At 47.8% G+C, this 24,660-nt stretch overlaps 3 protein-coding genes across 3 annotated transcripts; 1 reads left to right on the forward strand and 2 right to left on the reverse strand.

The window, feature by feature from the left end:
• Window positions 1–275: 275 nt before the first annotated feature.
• Window positions 276–11,905, reverse strand: LOC135813864 (dnaJ homolog subfamily C member 30, mitochondrial-like). Its single transcript, XM_065326888.1, has 7 exons — window positions 11,562–11,905; window positions 8,997–9,102; window positions 8,702–8,755; window positions 7,597–7,787; window positions 2,934–3,014; window positions 1,368–1,524; window positions 276–935 (listed from the first exon to the last, which is right to left on the reverse strand). The coding sequence occupies exons 1-6, from the start codon at window positions 11,627–11,629 to the stop codon at window positions 1,401–1,403; spliced, it is 624 nt and encodes a 207-aa protein (XP_065182960.1). The 5' UTR covers window positions 11,630–11,905; the 3' UTR covers window positions 276–935; window positions 1,368–1,400.
• Window positions 11,906–14,275: 2,370 nt separating this feature from the next.
• LOC135813349 (uncharacterized protein C1orf50 homolog) lies at window positions 14,276–14,848 on the reverse strand. Its single transcript, XM_065326448.1, has one exon. It carries the CDS (start codon window positions 14,846–14,848, stop codon window positions 14,276–14,278), a length of 573 nt encoding a protein of 190 aa, XP_065182520.1.
• A 640-nt stretch (window positions 14,849–15,488) lies between these two features.
• On the forward strand, window positions 15,489–24,333 carry LOC135813866 (mastermind-like protein 3). The gene is made up of 8 exons (XM_065326889.1): window positions 15,489–15,947; window positions 18,999–19,097; window positions 20,901–20,919; window positions 21,446–22,172; window positions 22,365–22,407; window positions 22,645–22,698; window positions 23,093–23,160; window positions 23,540–24,333. The coding sequence occupies exons 1-8, from the start codon at window positions 15,807–15,809 to the stop codon at window positions 23,559–23,561; spliced, it is 1,173 nt and encodes a 390-aa protein (XP_065182961.1). The 5' UTR covers window positions 15,489–15,806; the 3' UTR covers window positions 23,562–24,333.
• The last annotated feature ends 327 nt before the right edge of the window (window positions 24,334–24,660 follow it).

Raw genomic sequence — 24,660 nt, forward strand, 5'->3', positions numbered from 1 at the left:
ACGTTAGTTCAACAGTCATTCCACCACCCACACGTACTCACTCCCCCCCCCCCCCCCCCCCCCCGGAGAGAGATTAAAGAGGAAAGTAGGAAAGATGACTGAATTGGTTATCAAACTGCCCAACGGATGACACCCCTAAAATCCAACTGCATTCACCCCTGCCCCGGAGAAGGTTATACTCTTGCTACTACTAGTGTGGGTTGCTCATCAGAGTAGATCCGATATAGGCTTCCCTAACACCATTGGTTACACCAGTTCACCATGCACCGAAGAACTCAGCTGCTCATTAATATCCTCAAAACTCTAACATCACTATGACAACCATATCCTAGCAAAATATACCACAGTAGCATTCTAGTGCGGGAAAGATAAAAATGAAATAAATACGTCGAAGGAAACAACAACACGGATATAAACGGACGGAGTGTAGCCAGTGTGGGCACTGGTCAAGAGCACTACACTACACTACACTACACTACACTGCACTACACTGCCGTCATGAGATGACCATGCACAAGACAGTGCATGGTTGCATGCACTGCACCGGCTACAACCAGTACATGTGCACACGCACTAGCGGTGGTGCGTGGTGGTCGATGCACTCGGCGCAGACAACTGGCGCGTGTATGCCGAAGTCAAGAAAGCATCCACCCAGTGGGACAGTACCCAAATTAAAAACTGGCTGCTGCCTTCTGTCGTGAGAAAGGGTACCAACGAAGGTAACAGAACGGTCTCACGTATTCTATAGACACGAAAGCACGACCCTCGCTCGGAATCAAAGCTCAGTCTGATGGCCCCAGTCCCAACACCACTGCTGCTGCTGCTGGTGGGTGCAACTGTCTGATCTCATGGAGCAAAGTATTACTTGCATTTGCTCGGCGAGGGGCTTTCCTGCAGCACGTAGAGTTGCTCAGCAAACTTCAGGCAAGTGGTACCTACGGAGGACCACGTATACAAGGACAACACACATTTACACACATTAGAATTTAGAACAGATGTGAAATGTACACACATGGATAGCTGCCAAACCTGTGTGAAATGTACACACATGGATAGCTGCCAATCCTGTGATGTTATAATAACTCAGAACAACCTCGTGCAAGTTGAATAGTAATTTTACAGTACAAAAAACAAACAATGTGTCTCTCTGTCTCCGTTTCTCTTTCTCTCTGTCCCTGTCTGTCTGTCTGTCTGTCTGTCTCACCTCTCCCTCCAGGTCACAACTTGACCGTCTGTCTGTCTGTCCGTCTCACTCTCTCCGAAGGTCACGGCTTGACTGATTAGTACGTTACATCACCAAGTGGAGCAGGTCAATGCTCACCACACTGAGGTAGCTGAAAGGATAGCAGCAAGTGTGCTGTTCATACCTGACATGCCACGGACACTGTGACACTGTGCCGCTATTTGTCAACTTTACTCCTGGGAATGCCGCTGCCGCCACTCGCACGGGCCAAGAAATATTTCTGCTGATTCTTGTGGAACTCATCCATTGCCATTTTATTCTGATCCTTCTTCCACTTCCCACTGCCAAGAGAAAGAACACACACACACACAAATACCAATGGGCACACGCAAGAGTGCATAACCCCCAAAAGTGACCTGATGCCTAGCTTCAACAAATCTACTTGAAGTACGAAGTACAAACCAACAACTTTCCAACTTGGAAGGTTCGGGTTAGGACAGGCCCAACGAAGGGACAGAAAGCAGAATGTCAGGCCGTTGAATGGCTCACTATTCCCAGTCACAAGAGTATATAAGCCCCCAAGAGTGTGCAACTCCCAAGAGTGTGCAACTCCCAAGAGTGTGCAACTCTGTATATGGGGTCTCCGACGGCAAAAACTCACATCACGTGTCTCAGGCACATTTTGTACTACGTACAACTAGGGATAGCACACGCGCAATCCGAAAATCTGCCATGATTATGCTGGCGAGGTGCATCCGCGCAGTGAGTTTCTGCCAGGGAGTGCTTTTATTATTACTCTGCTGCTCGCCAAATACGGGCTGGAAACGTACAACTGGGACACTACACCACGCGACGTGAGTTTTCGCCATCGGCAAGCCCCATAGAAAGGGTATCAGGTGTTGCACACTCTTGGGGGCTTATACCGTAGTAACGCACATATAGGCGCATGTGCCTGTATTCGGATATAAGCACACTCTCACTTATAAGCGCTACCAAAATTATCACTTTGACACAATCACAGATAAAAGTCTGCAAACAGTATACAGGAACCACGAAACTGACACTACAAGACCTAGTCAAACACAAACTCTGGCAAACGAACTCTGATCGCGCATGCGCGTTTTAATAATAGGTTAAAATTGGATTCGTAGCAAAAATTCACTTATAAGCGCATGTGCTTATAAGTGCATTATTACGGTATACACTTGCCGGTCAGTTTCATGCCTTGTTGTTGTACTCTCCGACTGTACAATCTACATGATCTGGTTACAATGGTGGATGGGCAATCATAGCTCGTAATATTTTCGTCCTACCTCTTATACATGCACACCAGGGAGTGGTAAAAAAATACCGGGACATGACACGAGCATACACGACCAGTCTGACGATATCCTCAGAGCCGTTTTCTCGCGACGGGTGAGATCGGGGCAAGATGGTTACAAAGTATGCAGGTACGCGGCAGGGTACGCTCGGGCAGGGAGTAGCAAAATACTGACCAGCAGAGAGAATCAGCACGGTTCACAAAGCGCTCATCCACACTGCAAACAGCATGAGTGAAGAAGATTTCACTATCGGGCTAACACACACACTGCCCGTATTCACGTTCAGAGCGCGTAGTGGAAATCTTGACTTCAATAATAATACGCAATGTTGGTGAGAGTACGATGCAGTGCACATGTCCTCAAGGCTCAAACACAAACACCGATACATCTTTCATCATTCAAACACGAAACAGTCTACTACAACTCACCTCAACAAGCCCATCTTCACATAGACCATAATGCCACTGATTGTGAGTGTAGTTGCCAGGATTAAACCAGCCACAATGTACCTGAAATTAAACCAAACAAAACCAGCCACAATGTACCTGAAATTAAACCAAACAAAACCAGCCACAATGTACCTGAAATTAAACCAAACAAAACCAGCCACAATGTACCTGAAATTAAACCAAACAAAACCAGCCACAATGTACCTGAAATTAAACCAAACAAAACCAGCCACAATGTACCTGAAATTAAACCAAACAAAACCAGCCACAATGTACCTGAAATTAAACCAAACAAAACCAGCCACAATGTACCTGAAATTAAACCAAACATAACCACTTCACATTATACAACAGTCCTCGGACATAACACGGCCCAACTTACTTCTGCGAAAACCAGGCTCTATTAAATAGGGTGATTTTTTGAGGAAACAAAAGAGAGCGCAGTTAGTTGGCATAGCTGACAAAGGCATTCCAGCTCGGCTCAACTTCCTGATCGATGAGCACCAGACCATCGGCAAAGATGGGCCCAAATTGCAGTTCTCACTATGTTGCACTACTACCTGCAGGCCACGGCAACACACGCCAAGGTTCTTGGCTTGCATGCTGACAACTGCTGCGGGCAGAACAAGACCAATGCCGTTCTTGGCTACTTGGCATGGCGTGTGATTCTCGGCTTGAACAATGAAACGAGAGAGCTTGGAAGCTCAGGGCCCTGCGCTAGGCATTGGCGGATAATGCTCGAAAAGGTGGCAGATTCTGCTCGAAAAGCAGTGAAATTGGCAGAACCATACAAACCTTATGGCGGGCAATTCCTCGAATTCTGCTCCATTTCTTTATCCACATACCAAACATGCATGAAACTTACCAGAAAAAGTACCGAATTCTGCCAATTTTTCTGACGGCATTATCCGCAAAGGCCTACCCTACACTATACCTTTTTGCCTAGCTAGCTCATCATGCATGTTATTAGAACTGATGGAAATGTTTTTTTTCCTTTGATTGGCTACATCAAACTTTCTCTTTGCACTCGAGGGTAATACGACACAGTCTACCACCTTGATGACCTAGGCCAAAAAAAGCATAGGGATGTTATAATTTTTTCATTTCTCCTCTCTTTTTTTTAAAGACATAACCTGGGATTCGAACCCGCACTATCACCCTGCATGCATCCCCCGATACACTTCTCATGCATACTCATTCTTCCAAGTTGCTTCACGTTTATAAGATCTTGCATTTGAAAGCCCTATTTGAAAATTGTGGCCAGCTGTTTGTGGCCAGCTGTCTTTGATGGTACGGGACAGGTACGGGATAGCGCCAGGCATATGCGCATGCAGACGGCACAAACAAACAAACAAACACGGAATTAAAGGGGAAGTTAACCCTTTGTGTACGGACTGTACAACTTTCGATCCCCTGGGATCGAAACTTTTCAAATTTTCAATCGATCGTAACTCAGTCATTTCTGGGTTATATCCGAAAACTAAAATATGTAAGTCAAAGAGAAAACTCCCAGCTGTCCATTGAAACAATCGCTGAAGCGCTCCGATGTGTGGTTTCAGAGTTACGAAGCTCGAAAGTCGAATCGCGGCAAATGTCGCTCAATAGCCGCTCGCGCAAATTTGAATGAGGGATTTCCCCATCATTCTGGGCATGCAGTGACGTAGAAACACGTTCAAAATGGTAAACGGACTCATGACAGATTGTGAAATTTTTCTGAAGTAACAGTTAGTTGTTACGAGCAAGGAGAGCGAAATCGCTGATGCAAGACGACTTCTGTCGGAATATTGGCGTTGCAGCTAAGACGCTGGGCTGTAGCGCTTGCGTTTTGACCTTCGTGGTGGCAAGCGTGGGCTCAATGTGTTCCTCTTGCGACGAGCTTTCCAGGAAGCCCAAGATTGAAAAAATCGTCAAAAGGAGACTAAAGTTATGACCCGGATAATTATAGAATTTGAGGTGAGTCGAGATCAAATTCAGTCTGTGTACAATTTTTCAGTACATAAGGCAAAAATCAAATTTCACCAGTTGTAGTCTTCGGGGTGCTGAGTTGAATGGTCTTGGTCCGAGAAAGCTGAGACGCTCCCTTCCTACTTGAATCCCAATCGAACTCGCGCACCTCCACCGAAACTGGGTGACTGCGCCCTACTAGATGGGGATTTGTATGCAAAATGTCACTAAAAGCGCCATTTCGTTCTTATAAAAGCACGGATGACCGCGATTGGCCCATATGTTGTAGTCTTTTGGACGCTGAGTCGACTGGTTTTGGTCCGAAAAGGCTGCGATGCAGCGTTCCTCCTTTATTCCCAATCGAACGTGGTTGAACAAGCGGTCACGTGCTCCTGCGTACACCAGTCACCTGGTCACCGTGCCTGTAGGGTACAACTTACTAGCCTGTTTGACCTTTTTTGGGTGCAGTCCTGTCACTCGAGTTGAACTCGAGTTGAACCTTGGTGTGAAAGTTGTCGCCTGCTGGCGTGGTGACCAGGTGATTTGGACACCCAGGAGCACGTGACCGCTTGTTCAACCACGTTCGATTGGGAATAAGGGCCGAACGCTGCATCGCAGCCTTTTCGGACCAAAACCAGTCGACTCAGCGTCCAAAAGACTACAACATATGGGCTAATTGCGGTCATCCGTGCTTTTATAAGAACGGAATGGCGCTTTTAGTGACATTTTGCATACAAATCCCCATCTAGTAGGGCGCAGTCACCCAGTTTCGGTGGAAGTGCGTGAGTTCGATTGGGATTCAAGTAGGAAGAGAGCGTCTCAGCTTTCTCGGACCAAGACCATTCGACTCAGCACCCCGAAGACTACAACTGGTGAAATTTTGATTTTTGCCTTAACTTCCCCTTTAAAGCTGTGTGGACCCTGGCTAGCGCCAGACGTTACTGAAGTAACGTCTTTTGCATAGCTACGGGAATTAAGCTTGACTTCATGCGCGTGCTGTTTTGTTGATGCTGGCTTTGGCCTACTGAAGCGGTGACCGTAAGTCTGATGTAGATCCTGTGGCACAGCTGACAAGTGTTGTCAATGATTCTGCCAGCATCAATGAAGAAACCTGCTTCAGCTGGGATTGGCGAGACTGGGATTCCTTTGTAAATGAACACCTCAAGCCTGCAGAAAACAACATCTTACCAGAAGTTCCAAGTTTTCAGCTGCTCGGCCTGGAGTTGTGTCCATGTCAGACTCAGACAAGTATCCTGACGTTTCGTTTAGGATCAAGAAAGGCGGTGAGACTGGCTTTAATCTATCCCAGTTGCCATCCTGCCGTCCAGCCAGCTGGCATGTCCCATGAGCGAGCAGCCTATCCAGGAGTTCTGCCATGAGGAAAGCCGTGACATCACACATGCCCGGATCCCATTTCAGCCACAGAAGACACAGCTGCAACGGAACCACGCCGCCGAAGATATCGAATGTGAAACGATCTCCGGTGAGGGCGTACTCTGATGAAAACGGCCCGATGTCCGTTGTTTGCAAACTGTGCAGTGGGAAGCTCGCGCGTCAGTGGTACAACGCATTTATTCAACCATTTGAAGACTCACCATACGCCCTAGTACCTTGAAGGTGTAGGTGGAAAGCAGGGTGAAGATGCGAACCAAACAGCAGCAGGAACGAAACCAGTGTCAACATTCTTCCATGCACTATCATCATGTTCCGGAAATCAGGAAATTTTGATTAGAATACATATCCAGCATACTCGTTATATGAGAACTCGATTGTTTAGAATAAAATTACTGGTAATCGATAAGAATAAATGGATGATCGTTTCATCCCTACCTATAGATGTCAAAAAAGAGGTCATTTCGTGAAATATTCACCTTGAGCCTGGTTTTTGCAGATTCCGGGACACGTAACGAAGAGTTCGCCTTACACCTACAAACAAGAGTATATAACCTCCCCCCAAGAGTGTGCAACTCATGATACCCTTTCTATGGGGTACGCCGACGGCGAAAACTCACATCACGTGGTGCAGTGTCGCAGTTGTACGTTTCCAGCCCGTTTTTAGGGAGCAGCGGAGTAATAGAAAGCACTCTCTAACAGAAACTCACAGCGGGATGCAAATCCCCAGCACGATCATGGCAGATATTCGGATTTCGCGCACGCTATCCTTCGTTTGTATGTAGTACGAAACGCACCGGAGACACGTGATTTGAGTTTTCGCCGTCGGAGACCCCATATGCAGAGTTGCACACTCTTGGGGGGTTATAATTATACTCTTGCTATAAAATATTAATCATGAAGTAAATGCTAGAAAGCTGAATAGAACTCTATTGTGGTCCCCAGATTGCGTTAACCAACCCCTCCCCCCTCTCCTGTTTCAACAACAAAAACTCTGTATGCACTGCTCTTTACGTTATTTTCTCCCTATGCAAGTCGCAACTCCTGTTTTGAGTTGTTTTTCTTCTCTCTTTTTCTTTCCCTACTAGTTGCTGTTACACTCACTGATACTTATGCACAGATATACAGCATTCCCTCACTAGTGGGACCATTGTTATTAGGCTAGGGCCTGTTTTGGACTTCCCACTCTAAATAAAGTTTACAAACAAACAACAACAACAAACAACAACAACCACAACAGCGCCATTGAAACCAACACAGACAGTCTGCTCGGCATGACAAGAAGCACACAGTCAGTCCAGCATACTTCTCTCTCTGGTCCACCTTCTTCCTTTTCTGAACACGCTCGTAGATCTCCCACTCATTGTTAATAGGCCGCTTGCCAGGCTCCTGCCAGTGCTTGCGATACACCATCTCCTGAGTGGGACGCGGTGCAATGCTTTGGTCGTACGTTTCTTTCAGGTCCTTGTTACCGAGCACCGAGTACGCCTCTGTTATCTAGACACGTGCACATACACACATACACACACACACACACACGCACATGCATGCAAACACGTGCACACACGCATGCATGCACTCACACATGCACGCACGCACGCACACACATACGCAGCGAGCAACACAAGTAACAGAGCCAGTGAGCGTGACAGAGAATACCCTTGCGACGTAGCAAACCTGGAGTTACTTCCAGGACAGGCATTATGGCTGCTGCACACAGACGTGTATAATTACTACCTACAGTGAACCAGCACTTGACCAGTATGGGAAGGGAATAAGATAAACTGCATGGGTAGATCAGGACTAAGGGAGGACTAAGGGAGGACTAAGAGAGGACTAAGGGAGGACTAAGGGAGGACTAAGGGAGGACTAAGGGAGGACTAAGGGAGGACTAAGGGAGGACTAAGGCATACCGATAACATAGTCTGTACAGTACAGTGAGATGCAGTAACATACATACCGTATTATCTCCATTATAAACCCTGGGCTTATATTTTTTCAACCAGTCCTCACCTTGGGCTTATATTGGAGACTGGGCTTCTACTAGAGATTGGGCTTATGATTTTTCAACCAACGGGTACAAGTATTTTATTCTTATACTTTGAAGTACCAGTAGTACAACATTTCCCACCAGGCACCGTGAATGCAGTTTTGCACTTCCTGGTACACCGAGTCATTTTTATCTCGGGGATCACAGATTTGCTCCATAACATGTGTGTATGTGATACTGTGGATGTCAAACATGCATGGACATGATCCATACAGTTCTCCATTATAAGCCCTGCACTTACATTGGAGACTGTGCTTGTATATTTTCGAAGCCCTCTTGGAGTGCGCTTCTACAAGAGACTGCGCTTGTAATAGAGAAAATACGGTATGTTTGTATTGTCAGTGGCGCTCCTATTGCCTACCTTCACGAACAGCTCCTGAGAGTTGGGATCATCCGGATTGAGATCAGGATGATGCTAGAAGTTACATACACACACAAATCACACACAGGCATCGGTGATGCACACAACCGTCAGCCTTAGACAATGATAATGTTAGAAGAAGTAACGGTCAAGCTACTCTTAGGCTGGCAAAATAAAACCAGCCGAAACACTTTTGTCATTCACTATCAAAAAGAAACAAGACAGAGAGTGGAGAGAAGAAGATGGCATCAGAAGCGGACGCACACAGGTAGCAACACGGCAGGTCTCTGCTCACCTTTTTCGACAGATCGAAATACGCAGCCTTGATTTCCTTGGGCGTCGCGGTCTTCTCCAAACCCAGTGTTTCATAATGAGTTCGCCATGCATGCGTCGTGCTAAAACTACATCGAAAGAAAAAGAAAAAAAAACATGGAAAAACCAGAAAGTGTCTGAAAACTGAATCTAAGAGACCAAAGTTCATTCTGATACATGACCTAGGGTCTAAAGCGGAAAGATGCAGTCCATAATGGTCGAGCCCGCTGTGGTTGCATCGGTGCCCTGTCATTAGTGTTAACTGGTCAACAGACAGTGCCATCGGCGTCTATTGTCGACGCGGAAGGGGATGTCCTGGAATCACCACTTTCTGTTTCAGCATGTTGAGGGATGCCATTTCAATAGTCTGCTTAACGTTGCAAAGATCTTTTGATGTAGAGTCGGTAGAGGCTGTGCGACACCTTGAGGTTCATTTGGTGCGTGACGAATCAGGTCGCATGGAGCGTGGATACTGCAGAGTTGGATTTTGGAGCGCTAGCTGCACAGCAGTCAAGTGGCACGTCTGATGGCTACTCTGCTGTTACCGTAAGTCACTCTGGGCAGCCAAGGCCACGCTGGTACTCAGCAGCGCAGCACTCAATTACCAAGCAGCAGGGAAAGCAGAATTTAGTGCAACCATCACCGTACACATCGGTGCTGCCGCCAGTGCAGCGGCAGTAGCCCAGGCTCCGTACATACTGTAGTCTACTCAATCTGCGGACAGAACTGTTTCGTCCTTTGTGGACACATCAGTGCAGCACCGAGAAAATGAGACCGAACCTGAAAGCAATGAAAAACAAATTTTCCAAAGCCAGATGTCAACCAGGCTCGAACGTACCTTGCCAGAGTGCTCACAACTGAAGTGAGCTCTGCATAACGCAAACAGCAAAGGCACTACCCCACACAAGAGTGCTCCGTACTGTAAGTCTACAAATTGTCGCCCCATTCAAATTTCGGCCTCCCAGGGCTAAAACACATTTCGGCCTCCCAGGGCTAAAACACATTTCGGCCGCGGCGTGTACTGCTGCGGACTGTCTGCACTGTCACACTGAACCTTGCAAAACAAAATATCGGCCGCAACAAATTTTTGGCCAAGTAACATATAATATATGACCAGGCCGAAAATAGATATGCGCCAAATATTTGTTGACCTACAGCAGTGCACCTGCTAGTGCTCAAGTCAGCAGCGCAGTATCCTGTCCCAGCGTGCATGCCCAGCGTGCTATGACGGTTGCGGATGCGCTGAGCATTCCGCAGGGGCAACGATAACCGCTCAGTAAGCCGCAGGCATCACAGCTACTGCTGAAACGAGATGATACCTCACCAGCTGCAGCGTTATGAAGCTGACCCAGACCTGACGCTTCCACCCGCCATGACGTGTGTGTGTGTGTGTGTGTGTGTGTGTGTGTGTGTGTGTGCGTGTGTGTACTGGGGGCAGGGGTAACTGCAGTTGGATCCCTGGACGGATACCCTGATGCCATCAATCCTTTTTCTGCACCTTGTCCTCACCCACTTACTGAGGTGTGGCGAGCCCATAAGTGGGATCATTTTCAAGTCCACCCAGAGTTTTGGGGATTTCAGAGGGTGTCGGCCGTTGGGCGGTTCAATAGCCAATTGAGTCATCTTTCCAAGATTCCTTTTGAGTCTCTCTCCCCTCTCCCGGGGAGACCCACGTGACCAGTGTTGGCAGTGAGCATCAAGTACAAAGTACAAGTGTGTGTGAGTGTGTGTGTGTGTGTGTGTGTGTGTGCAGAAATGGGCAGTCAATATACCAGAGGGTTGGCACCAGGGCGTCGGTCAAGCGCAGATAAAACCCCTAGAGCTGCCAAAGTTCGACGGCCAGGAGAGCAACTACATGGAAGTGGCAGCAGCGCTTTCTGCGTCCGGTGAACGAACACAACAGTGTGTCAGACCACTACAAGACACATTTGCCGGTGGAACGGTGGAAGTGCTGATGTTCAACCTGCTAGATGATGAAGGAGGGTACACGTACCACCAGTCCTCTGGAAGCTTGGCACGGTAGCAGTCAGCGCGAGCTCGCGTACCAGCAAAAAAATCTGTATGGACTGCGGCGCATCCAGCACGGCCAGGATACTGCCACCCTGCACACCCTCGCCGTCAAGCTTCAACACACAGGGCCACACACATAACGCCAGGCACAGGAATTTATGTCACTGTGACGCAAAGGCTGCATCTCAATCCCCTACTGCGGTATATGGAGCGGTTAGATGATGCCAGTGGCAATGTGGAACACCTGTCCAGATGGTTGCTGGATAGGGTTCACTGGCTGTGCGAGGTAGATGCTTGATTTGGTGAAGTCCAACTAGAATGTAGTGTATCATTTTTTTGTGCATTTGTGCGCACGTGTGGCTGTGTGTGTGTGGGGGGGGGGGGGGGGGGGGCAGATCATCACAAAAATGTGCAGCAAGAGTTTGACTGAAACCAATAATGACAGCAACAAGGTCTGGTAACGGATTGACATACATAGACCCCATCAGCTCACAAAATAATCACTAGTAAACTGCCTGTGGAATGCGAACACGCATACCTTCTTGTCAAGCAGGCCCTGCTGCATCCAAGGCCAGCGCTACGCACGGCAGAAAGAGTCCTCCACATGATGAGGATACTCTTTTGCCACAATGCTATCACAAACAGTACCGCCTCTGCCACACTGGGATGTGCCAAAATTTGTTTCGACTCAAAGTTTTCTCCTCCACCGGTTACTTAGTCAGTAGCGCCAGAGAAATTCTTCAAACGCCTATCCACTCGTACAACAAGGAACTGAAGTGATACGTATGCAGCTGAACTCAAGCTCAGAATGTCACCTTCAGTCATTCCTTTCAAGAGACAACCAAACGTTCCTCTTTTTTTAGCTTTCTTTACGATTTTGAAGTGAGTGAAGCCTGAAGGCACATCCACACAGAACATCAGTCATCAGATCATGCAGATCAGACCAGCCGATCGATCACGTGGGTCATTGTGTAATCCCTGACGGTTGATGACATCATTGATCTGAAAGTGAAATAAAAAAGGACGATTGTCGATTTTGGAAGCCCCGAAGAAGATCGTACATCAACACTGATTGTCTGTACATAACATACACTACAATAATGATACAGGGCAGGGGGTTTTGTACTCTTGGTGTGGTGTTTTTTTCAGCTGGACTTCTCTCGAGTGCAGAACCTACGGTGCCTAACCTGGGGTGTTGGGATTGTGTTGTTTGCCAGATTCATTTCAGCTTTACGTACTTGCCCTGATCAGTGCATCTTGCTTCCAACGATCATGGTGTCAAGAAAAAAAGGCGACAGACAGATACCACACGCACACACACACACACACACACACACATACACAGGCGCACACACATACACACCTTGAACCTTGAACCTTGAACGCCCATTGCCGTAGCAATGATAGCGATGGCTTCCTCACGCTGAGGCTCTAAACTCGAAATCTGCAGTATGGCGCATGCCGCTTGAGGTCACCAGGACGACGGAACACTCTGTCACAGCGGTAGTTGGGGCACGGGATGTCTGGGGCTTCCTTCTCGACCCTCTGTCGACAACACTGAAACCAGGTGGATCTCTCCTGCGCTGTGTCATACCAGTCCGCTTCAGGTAAACCGATGACAGCAAAGTCCGAGGACACAACATCCCGCCAGCGCTTCTTGGGACCATGTTGCGGGCGTTTGCAGGGCAGTTCGCCGAACAGCATCTGCTTGGGCAGCCGGGTCTCCTTCATCCGTGCAACATGACCAAGCCACCGCAAGCGGTGCTTCCTGATCACATCGGCCATGTCGACGTCCACCCCTGCCAGCTCACTCAGCGATGCTGACGGCAATCTCTCCTCCCATTGCTCACGACGAGAGATACCGAGAATTGTGCGAATACACTGATGGTGAAAGGTGTTGAGTCGGCGAATATGACCCGCTTTGATGGGCCATGTCTCCGCACCGTAGAGAAGAGCAGGAAGGACGATAGCACGATACACCAGCCGCTTGGTGTGGACCGAGAGATGTACGCACTGAAATATCGGAGACCTGAGCACGCCGAACAGCCGGGACGCCTGCGCCAAACGAGCAGCGAGGTCCGCATCCACCGTTCCGTCAGCAGAGAGCACGCTGCCAAGGTACCGGAACCCGTCCACCATGTCAATCCTGCTATCACCACCGAGTTGAACGGGATCAACTGATGTTGGTTGACCCACCGCCATGCCCTTCGTCTTCCTAATGCTGACGGTCAGTCCCCATCGCTGTGCACACAAGATGAACTCGGACGTCATGCACTCAAATCTCTCTCTGGTGGTTGCATACAACGCTGCATCATCGGCGAACTGGGACTCAGTCACCCTCGTCGCGGATAACCGGGACTTCGCCGTGCGCACATACACACACACACACACACACACACACACACACACACGCGCACACACACACACAAAAGCGTGGTATAACCGTTAAAATGTTCTCAAATAATTTAGCAAAGACACGCCACAAATACCAACTATGGGCACAAAATAAATTTCAAAATATCACCTACGATGGAAAATAGCAGCAAAAGACTGTTTGGTTTGTGAACGAATCGGGGCACACATGTACTATGAAAATAGAGCTGCGTTTGGTACTACTACTACTACTACTAGTACTAGGCAGTAATTAGGAACAGCGCAGGTACGTTACTGTGGCAGGAATTCCTGTTTGCTGTATTGCACTGCCAGTGAGAGAGAACAGCGCATACATCCACACTGAAAGCTAGCGTGGCTATCCACATGGGTAAAGAAGCTGCAGGTCAGGGTCCACATAGGATAAAAAGGTACTGCAAGCACATAATGCTGTAACAAATAGTCGACTGTCGGCTACAAATTGGCAATGAGAGTGTGGGCCCTGGCCCAGGCAGTGAAGCTATGTGTCTCCTGTGCCGGTGCAAGTGCAGGGGTTACTGGACCTATCAATAGCAGGCGCATTCATATCCTGGGTGCAACCTGTGCACAACCAGTACCAGTCTGGTCATGGTGTACTTCAAGCAAGACTTCAACTGTACTGTACTGTATCACAGGCCATCACTGGCAAGTCAGGATACAGAACACCATCTCACAGTGCCTTCCCTCGCAACGAAGTAGACTCATCACACACAGCGTTGTTCTTGCCCGGACTGGAAGGAGCCAGTCCAAACCATCAGTCGGTGTACCCATCCAAGGGTATGTCGACACCATGGCATACTTCTTAACATCTACAGTGACATGCTCTAGTCATTGCAGAAACATTCAGTTGCTTGCTAACGCCGGCAAATTGGTCTTCTCCGAGAGCAGTCGGTCGATGAGGGCCATGTCTTTAGCCCGTTGCTCCATTTGTTCAATGGGTGTCCATGACATGTCAAACTCTAATTTGTATGATCCCAGGAACTCATGTGGGCATGAACTCCATTCTTCAGGTGACAACATTGAAACGAATGTTGAACCAGGCGCTTTCCTATAGAGGTGGTACACTGTGCCAGGTCGTTTCTTGAAGTTACACTTGGCGTTGTGAAGCTCCCCATCGTGTACAGCCGCCTCCAGGACCTGTTTGGCCTGCTCCTGCAGGAACCTGATCTGGTCAGCAATCTGCTGCAGCTTACTATGCGCAGTAGCTCTTACGAACCTGTTGGCTTGATTGACCTCCTGCGCAAGTTCCACAAGATCTGTGGGCGCGCGCCGGTGTACAGTGGTCACGCTGTTCAACTGAGAGCTCACACTGTCGCTAGGCTGCACCAACAACCTGTCTGACGTTATACTTATAGTAGCTTTCACCTCAGCGACATCAGTCCCGCTGGACGAAGGTTCACACACGTCCATATCCATGATAAGAATCACTTCCAGCTGAGTGAAGGAAGACTTACGTCTTACTTCACTCTATAATAATGGTACACTTCGTACTATTAGCTGTTGAGCGTCCGATCAGACTACTGTACCTGTACTCAGTATTACAATTTCTGCAGAAAACGTTGTCCAGCCCAGAAAAACGTTCAATTCTTTTCAAACTTCCTCTCACTCCAGAAGATGAAAAATTATCACCACTACTTGGTTAACCTTAAGCAAGTGTAGGTTTGTCAGCGGCAGGCAGCACAAGAAGCGAAGAACATCGTAAACAACTCCCTGGTGCACGATCTTGCACCACAACCACCAGTAACCGCCCGTACTTACAGAAATCAAGTGTTGTCAACCAGGGTATGTTATGAAAGTCCACAACAACGTCATACATGGTGTAACTGTAAGCTGACGAGCTAGCTGACGTCAGTGACGTGACGCGTTACCTTGGTTATCTGGTTACGTCATGCATGAGTCATCTGCAGTGTTCGCAGATTCCAGAAACCCATTTCAGAAACACATCACTGACATAGACTACGCGATACGATATGCGGTACGGTACCGGGTACGGGCCGGGCCGGGTTTGCTTCAAATATTGAAATAATAATTGAAATAATTTGTGTCAAGAAGAGCGCATTTTACTACGTGTGATCGTGTCATTTTTTCAACCAGACTGCGTGGACTTCGAAGCGCGGGTGAAACTAACTTTCACTTCTTCTGTTTGTGTTGTAGTTATCGACTTTCGTCTCTCTTTACTTTAGAATAGGCCGGGCTATACTCCAGTGATAGCTCTTTATGGTAGATCAGTTTCTCTTCTTTGGGATTATCAACGCATTGTAGCTGGAGGGTTGTAGTCCTCCCATTTCAAAACAGTCCCACGGTACCCCAGTCCATCAAGGAATCTGTCTTTCTTTCGTTGGAAGTGCTAGTGCGCTCACTTGGAATCATCAAGATGGCGTATGTTGCCACTCGTCAAAAGCAGAAAATGTCTGACCAGATGGAAGACATGTCGGAGCTTATCCCGTGCCCGTATGATCCCGTGCACATGGTGTCTCGGAGAAAAATGCCCGCCCATCTGGGCAAATGTACACTAGTAAGTGAGTGTGGTACTAGCACTAGTATGTAAGATTTAAACCGACATTTTGTTGATTGTCAAACCACGCTTTCTTTTACATTACTGCATGCTATAGCTAGCATGCTGGGCATTCAATAGAAATAAAAGTTCGAAAAAAACAGTGGCATGTCCAGGATTTGGCTGAGGGGGGGGGGGGGGGGGGGGGCTGCGGCCTGGACGCGGTGGGGATAGATGACATCCTGCTACTGTCCCGGGTCGGCCATTGTGAAAATGATGTCAAGAAGCCGTGAATCTCACGCACCACGAAAAATAAAATGTATTTAAATCATTTATTGTACATGTATTTCCATAGCTTGAATCACAAAATTAATAATGAAAGTACATAGAAGGGATATAGCCTGTCCCTCCGGGAATCCGCGGACAGAAAGTTGAAATTCTGCGCAGAATTCTGCAGCACAAATCGCTACATTATGCGGCGGATAGCGTGAATTCTGCGGCAATACTGCGGTATTTCTGCGGCGCTGCACCGGCGAAAAGACATGGCTATATGCTATGTACAAGTATCAATAAAAAATTTAGTGGTCGAAAACACACGATAGGCTCAATACAGTAACGAAGAAAACTCCCTCGACTTTGAATGCAACAAAATAGCGACAGGACACTGCACTGTGCATGTGCATGAATATGAAGCGCGTGCTCGCATTGCCACCAAACCGTGATTTTTCACGATTCTGCGGTGAAAACTGTGAATTCCGCGCGATATTAAAAAAACATGAATTCCGCGGATTTTGCCGCGGAATCGCGGATTCCTGGAGGGACGGTATAGCAGTTGCCTCTGCACATGGTAAGTACACACAGCTTTGCTTCAAAGTTCGGCAGGGCACGTCAACAGGAGAGAGAAGTTACAAATCGGGGCAGTTACCTTCGGACTCCTCCTGGACAGGGTTCACTAACAGCATTCTCCGAGGATGAGCTGAAGCAAACCTGTCTAATACAGCACCCAGATCCAGAGGAATGCTCTTGTGGCAATGCAGATGCACAAGGGCATTCAGTCGTGACTGCGTCATGGTGCTGCGGCGTTTCGTTTTGATAAACTTCAGGGTGGAGTTAGCACATTCGACGCCAGCGGATGTCACAGGAATGACAAGAACAAGCTGCAAGATGCGCAAGATGTTTGGGTATAGTATGGAATTGGTTTCCTTGACAGTACTGGGGAGAGAAGTTGGATGTTGTCCTGCTGGGCGCATTTCCCACTTCTTCATCCACAGCTCCACTTCAGCACTGAAGTTGCTCTTGTCTGGGAGATCAGAAGCATAGGCTGCCTCTATGTTGGCAATGTGATCGGATGACATGCGATCCAAGTTGGCAGGGAGAAGAAGATGTGCCTGGATGGCCTTCTGGCTCAGGGAACTGAAACGACTGCCCATTTCAGAAATAACCGAATCCAGGAACGGCACGAAACTGACCTGCGCCAGTACTCCTTTGCATCGGAGGCAGGCACATTGCTACGCTGTGTCTGGCGTGCTGAAGTGCGAGGAATGACTGGTTTCTCTCTCCCATGGACAGCTGTTAGACTGCAAATTATTTCACCATAGACCTTCTTGAATGATATGTCCGCCTCCTCGAGGTGACCTTGAAAGACAGTGACGACTGCGGATATCTGGGAGTATGCTTCCAATATATCCAAATGTGAACCTTGGAAAAAGAGCACTCAGACCTTTCAGGCATGCAGAGACGAAAACGTTACAGTGCAAGGAGACAATAAAGTCATCCGATGATATTGCACGGAGCAGTCCGTTTGCCTCCGTGACTGACTTGCCATCGAACTTGGCCAGCTCACAATCCAGTCAGATCATCGCGGTGTCCGCGAAGGGCCAGGCCTTGTCTTCCAGCCAATTCCAGGCACTATGGTACTCGAGCTGCATGAGTATGCTCGAGTACACAGACGCATGCGAGATTTGAACGGGTCTGTTGTCCGTTTGACTCCAATGGGCAGCTTGTCCACCTTTACACACACACACATGTGTTTTCGTTCATTTTCACGTCGTGTGAATCCCCTTCAAGGCTGGGTTTCCCTCCCAACGCGGAGTTGTTGACGAATCGCTCTTCCAAATCCCATAATATACGCTGTATTGGCATGTTGCAGATTAAAGCCGCCTATCGTGTACGTTTCTTAATTAAGGTACGCAAGCCCCACGACAGCCACTTCATTACATGTACCGTAAAGTACCGCCAGAGCGCCCCACCATCTCGTCCTTTCGTGGTCGTATTGTGGAGGTGGTCTGCTGTCTGTAGGTCATACAACACGAACTTTGTACACATATTGCAGGTTGTGGAGACAATCCGTACTTTCGAGCGGATACGAGCTCCACACAGAAACCTGCTTAGTGTGACCTTAGTACACTATGGTTCTCACCCCGTACACACTTCGTGGGATTGTGCCATACGATTTTCCTTTCCCTGGCTGTAAAATCAAGGTGGGGCGCTCCGACGGTACTTTACGGTATAACTCTACACACACCATCCTCAAATCAAGTGGTCGTTTCGCTGCAAATTACTAATATCTCTCAATCAAATTTTCGGATATTGTGTATGTGTGTAGACTAGTAGCATCTGTTATTGTCCCTGTTCGAACTGTACACGCCGTGTCCGCCGCTATACACGTCCGTAGTTATCATCCAATAGGTGTGTCCTGTGTGCATGACTGAGCGGGCTAGCCTTGTCCTGTGCTGTGTAGCTTTGCGTGACTGCACTGCACATTGTAGTGTCTACGCCTTGCCTTTATTTCAAACAACAACTGATCCAGAGCTCTGGAAAACTCCGTAATATGATACCTACAGAGTACAAAGCGTCGGTGGTGTGTGTGTGTGTGTGCGCGCGCGCGCGCGCATGTGTGTGCATGCTTGCTGTGTCAGCGTCCACGGTACACTGAAGGGGAGGTGTGTATGGAAATGGCTGTGTTGCTGCCGTGCAAAGCATGACTGCGCTGCACATGGAGCTAATTTAAATTACGTCACTTAGGATTGGTTTTGGTGGATGACTTTGGCTTTTTCCTGTTTGTATGTTCAGAATTATCCTGAGAATCCACTGATGCGTTGCCCATACAATGCCACCCACCAGGTGCCCATGAGTATCTTGACACATCACACGGAAACCTGCCCGCACAAGGTACTATTGTTGTCGATGCCCATCATGTGTTTGTGACTTTCATTTTTAGAATCACAATCACTACTCCGACTGACACATGCTGATTGGAGGAGCCTTGGCGAACTCCAAGCAGAGTTCTTAGAGTCCCCCAGATAGGGATGTCCAGATTCTGTTTTCAATTTTTTTGCATTTTGGGGTAAATCTACCCCACTTTTGCATTTTCGAATTTTGCCTGTTTCTGCACGGTTTCGACCCAGAAAAGGGCGGTTTTCCTGGCTAATCCCCACTGGCACACATCAATCCAAGCCAAATTCTGGTTGTGGCCGGTTCCCGCCTCCCTCCTCCTCAGAGTCCTCACCATCAGAATCAGCTGTTTCAACTACGGTGGCAAGATTGGAAGCCATAGCGGTATATCATCAGACAACAACAGCAGCTGGTACAGGAGAGCAAAATGAAAGAAGACTTATAAACGTTATACTCTTCAAACAATTCGTCGCCATTTTGTTGTCATGGTAACGAACCCATTTTATCCGCGGTTTGGCTAAAAAAAATGATTTTTTTAGAAAATTTTAGAAAAGCATAAAAAAGACGATATGCATTTTGATAAGATTTGGCCGCATTTTGCATTTCAATTTTTCCACAAAAAACGCGCAGAATCGGGCCAACCCTACCCCTAGACGCACTGATTAGCACTGCGGACCTGTAATTGTGGACTGCAGAATAGAGTATCTCAGGGTGCGTAGCACCCTTAAAAACCCTTGAAAACCCTGAAAGTTTTTCTTCCCCCGGGAATTCCCTGAAATCCCCTCAAATTTTGTATTTTATAGAATATGTTCCTTGAATCCCCTGAAATTTGTTTTCCAGATCACGCGACCTGGTAGACCTCCGTACTCAGCGACTGACTGTACATGATATGCATAGATCTACCAGTGCCAGTCCGGTCACCTGTACTGGTCATGTGAGTCGACGGCCTCAGCGGCCAGCGCAGCTCGCATGAATCTTTAGTTCTTTACGGTATTTTTTTGATCGCCATGTACGCTCGACTATCGACTGTGGTACGACGGTTCCTGACTGTAGCGAAACTGGAATCCGCCACTGCAACTGCTTTTCCGTTTTATTTGTTTGTTTTGGCCTTCAACAAGACAAAGTGTCTTCAGTTTTTTTCGGAATGCCGAAGAAGTTTTACAGAGTTGTACTTGTTCTCCATGCCGAAAGGCAAGTGTGTTTTCAACGATCGCTGGTTGTCTTTGGACCCGTACAAAGACTGCCTAATTAGCTGAGAACTTAGCGATGGAGAAGCATGATGGTGACGGTGGCTCTACTACTTGTAGTATTGATGATTAAATCTTCGATTGTTGACATTCTGAATCAGTGAACCTCTGTGTGGCTACGGATATGTGGTGTCTAGCGACTGTATGACATCTGTGAATACCCTTGAAATGCCCCTGGAAATCCCCTGAAATTTTGTGTATAGATTGTGCTACGAACCCTGGTATCTCCTATCCGATCTCTTATCACTTGATCATGAATGCGCAGAGGGGTGAAGTAGACGTGGGAAATAGACCGGTACCTGCTTAATACTGGGGGACAAAACAAAGCCAAACTATGGGCAGAAAGGCGTCTTGGTGTGCGTGGCTAGAGAGGTAGTATTGGCCACACTGTATGTCCAAGAGGTGTTTTAAGACTTTAGACTAAAAGTCTCGATTCACCGTGCAACTTCGTGACCTGATATTATAAAACAGTATCGTTCTGTTGTTCTTCTCTTCATTTCGGTGTGTGCTGTGTATGTTGTGTATGTTGTGTGTGTGTGTTGTTGTTGTACAGGATAAAGCACAGCCTGTCGGTACGTACATTGTAGTGATAGATGATGTTAGTACATGTACTGTGCTGTCCGCTGTGCAGTGCTGAGTGTGGTGTGTGTGTGTGTCTGTGTCTGTGTGTGTGTGTGTGTGTGTGTGTGTGTGTGTGTGTGTGCAGTGTGGTGTGTGGGTGTGGGTGTGCAGTGCGGTGCTGAGTGTGGTGTGGGTGTGCTGAGTGTGGTGTGGGTGTGTGCAGTGCTGAGTGTGGTGTGTGTGTGTGTGCAGTGCTGAGTGTGGTGTGTGTGCAGTGCTGAGTGTGGTGTGTGTGCAGTGCTGAGTGTGGTGCACTGTGCAGTGCTGAGTGTGGTGTGTGTGCGCTGTTGTTGTTGCTGCTGATGCTGCTCTCATTCTGCTACTATGTACATGTGCGTGTACACGTGCCTGTACACGTATTATGGTAGTCTTTGTGCAGTGGTGCCTGGGCCATTGCACTTTCTTCCTTCTTTCCTATCAGCCAGTAAGTAAGAAGTGCATTCTGAAAGTCTTTTCTTGGGTTGTTTTTTGCTGCAGCGACGTTCTCCCATACCCACCACCCTGTTAGTAATACCTTTGAGGATGCAGGTTTTGTCAATTTTATGCCATCGCACGGCCAGCAAACTTTTGATGATGCCGACTGGGGTGATTCCGAGCCGAGCAATGCGGCTTTGGCGTCACCTGAGACCCCGGTAGAATGCACGCCGGTTTACACTACGAATGACTATGGGTGGCCATCTAGGTCCGGCCTGGTGGATGGTCTTGGCGTGCCGGTCGACAAACCGGAGCCTGTAGTAGCGCCTCACTTCACGCCTCTTCAGCCAGCAGCGGCGGTGATGGCAGACAAGGGCGGCGTGATTCAGCTGGCCCAGGGCAGAGGCCGAGCACGCAGTCGTGGCATTGCGTCCGTACCACACCGGGCTTATGCTGCTAGCCCACGTCCCGGTGGCCTGGCTGAGCAGAGCGCTGGTGTGGCGGTGGTGCCAGCAGCAGCACCAGCACCGGTGTCCACAGCTAGCAAACCATCAGGACCTCCGCCAGGCTTTTCAATCCCAATGCAGACACAACAGCAGCAGCAGCAACTACAAAAACAACAACAGCAGCAACTACAAGAACAACAGCAGCAGCAGGAATGGCAGCCATCAACAGCATCAGGCCGCCCCAACCCAAGCTTTGCGCGCGTGGGCACTGCTAGTGGGTCGTCTCTATCAGCAGAGGCACAGGATGCTAGTATCAAAGAAGAGCAAGAAGCTGAGCTGGACAGGTATTGACCATTGTAACCTTGTGCTCAATTCATCTTTTGCTAGCTGTATTGACGTATTGATGAACAGCAATTCTTACTTTTTACCATGCCACCCGTGTATGTGTGTATGCATGCGAGTGTGCGTGCATGTGTATGCATGTGTGGCGATGTAATACGTTAACACTTTTCGGTTTCTATCTTTCCATGTGTTAGGGTGAAAAAGGTGAAGAGGCGCTTGGCGAAGCTTCTCAACCAGGTAGGGCGATATTTTCTGCTCTGCTGTCTGCTAGCTGCTGTGTAACAAGGCTGCTGGAGTCAGTCTCTCTCGGCTTCTATTCTGTGCCAAGTACATGTAGTGGTGATTTGGTGTACTAGTGCCACGGAGTCCTGTTTCTGACTGATTAGGAATTAGTTTGCGCTTCCATAATTAGATATTGGACCTTGTGTGTGTGTGTTGGTGTTGGTGTGCATGTCAATGTGTCAATTTATACAGATCAGCGGCCTTGAGGCGAAGCAGGATGCTGGTGATGTATTGGATGAAGACCAGGTAAGATGTCACCACCGCTGGTGCAGCGACTACAGTCAACTTTGCGTATAACGACAGTACTCGGCTGGCCATCAGAAAAGTGTCCTTATTCACGAAGTCTCATTATATGTATTGCAGTTACTCAAATCTGTGGACAGCAACTGTATTGCAGTTAGATGGGACTTTGCTCTGGGCATGGGAATTCTGTCGTTATTCGCGAATTGTCGTTATATCCGCAGTCGGTATTAGCAAAGTTGACTGTACACTCCTTACTCGTGACCTAGTGCTCGCTGATAACTTCTGGAGAGCAACGCTACAGTGAGAATGACTTGATGATGTCTGTTGGTTGTGAGCAGTCTTGCTGACTTCCAGCTTTTCACTACGTAATCTTGTTCTTGCTGTTGGTGTTGTTTAGCTTGCCAAGCTGTCCAGGAAGCAGTGTATTATTCGTGATTTAGAGGAAGCACAAAGCCAGGAGGAGAGGTATGTATCACTGTAAACAGCATGTGTGCGGGTATGTTTGTGAGAGAGAGCTATACGGGCTGTGCTTTGTTATGTTGTTGGGGGGGGGGGGGGGATGCGAGTTTCCAACATGTTCAATTTCTTGCCAAACACATGGCGCGTCTAAAGTTTACTTGAGTGCTGAATAAGCCGCCAGCTGTAACTTGTAAGTTCCCTTGCTTTGAAAAGTGTTGAATTGCTGTGTACATGTGTGTGTGTGTGTGTGTGTGTGTGTGTGTGTGTGTGTGTGTGTGTGTGTGTGTGTGTGTGTGCATGCATGCATGCATGCATGCATGCATGCATTATGTTTGTGTATACGTCTGTGCATGCATGCGTATGTATGTGTATCCTTGCTACTTAGGCTGCGCATTGTCATAGATTAGTCCTGTCAGTCGGAGCCTATGGCACTAGAGAGGTGTGATGTCATCTGTATCAAAGATGTCGACAATTGTCGCTTGATGTGTTGTCCACATTGTTCGCGCATAAATATTCACAGCCACGACCAAACTGTATTGTCTGTACGAACCATTGTGCTTCGCTGTGCTGAGCCACGGACAATTTTATTTTCTGTTTTTCGTGCACACGCTGGTACGCATGCCATCTTGACACTTCCAAGTGTTTGTTGTGTTCTCAGTGGCTTGGTGGCCAGAGTATGTCCGACTTTTTTTTGTCATGTCACATTTTATTTGCTTTTCTTCACTTGAAGGTGGCTAGGCCCACCAGTGATTTTCGAATCAATATTGGGGAATGCCGAGGGAATCGGAGGCAACTATTCCCCGGACATCTACAATGAAGTATTTTCGAACTTCCATGTCCATTGCCAACATCCTCTTTGAATTAGCTACTTGTAGTTCCACCCACCTGAGTGCAAACAGTCCAGCTCTTTGTTTTTAGACTAATGCGTCGGCTTGACAGCTATGACTTGTGTGTGTCGCTTGTCGTGTTCTTTTTTTAAAAAGCATGTCGTTGTTTGATGCTGGTTTCTACCTTTGCATCCTTTCTGTGTATGTCATCACATCACTAAGTCTTGCAGAACTGAAGTCTTGTAAGTTTATACAGAGCATAGCACTACCTGATTTGGATTTATGCTCTGATCTTTTTTAAATTAACCAAAGTCAAATTAATGATTGTCAAAACAAGTTTAGTTGCTTTCCAGCCAGCTGTGCGTGGCTACTTCTGCATGCTGTTGTGCCTTCAAGATTATCTGTTCATGCCAACTAAATTAACAGTAGTAGACGGGCCAGGTGGACACTAGTCTCAACCCAGTACCCACGTATCATGTGCTAGTAAATGAAAGTTTGTTTTCCAGTTTTGCAAAAAACCATCCGGGTACTTATGGATGGCCCCATGCCGACATGGAGAGAGCAACTGCACTTCACTACAAATTGTAGCATACAGTATAAAGTCCACCCGTATATCCACTGTATCCTCGGAGGTGTCAGAATGGACCACAGTGACTTGCAAAACGACGCCAGTGCCGCA

This window comes from Sycon ciliatum, chromosome 4, assembly GCF_964019385.1.
Source record: "Sycon ciliatum chromosome 4, ocSycCili1.1, whole genome shotgun sequence".
NCBI lineage: Eukaryota > Metazoa > Porifera > Calcarea > Leucosolenida > Sycettidae > Sycon > Sycon ciliatum.

Bases quoted from the DNA above. Each gene is read 5' to 3' on its own strand.
- LOC135813864 (XM_065326888.1), bottom strand. From the start codon at position 11,629: ATGTGGAGGACTCTTTCTGCCGTGCGTAGCGCTGGCCTTGGATGCAGC. The intron at 8,756-8,996 runs GTGAGCAGAGAC...TGTAACTTCTAG, and splicing joins ATTTCGATCTGTCGAAAAAG to CATCATCCTGATCTCAATCC. The intron at 1,525-2,933 runs GTGAGTTGTAGT...TTCTCTTGGCAG, and splicing joins GTGAAGATGGGCTTGTTGAG to TGGGAAGTGGAAGAAGGATC.
- LOC135813349 (XM_065326448.1), bottom strand. From the start codon at position 14,848: ATGGATATGGACGTGTGTGAACCTTCGTCCAGCGGGACTGATGTCGCT.
- LOC135813866 (XM_065326889.1), top strand. From the start codon at position 15,807: ATGGCGTATGTTGCCACTCGTCAAAAGCAGAAAATGTCTGACCAGATG. The intron at 22,173-22,364 runs GTATTGACCATT...TCCATGTGTTAG, and splicing joins CAAGAAGCTGAGCTGGACAG to GGTGAAAAAGGTGAAGAGGC. The intron at 22,699-23,092 runs GTAAGATGTCAC...GGTGTTGTTTAG, and splicing joins ATGTATTGGATGAAGACCAG to CTTGCCAAGCTGTCCAGGAA.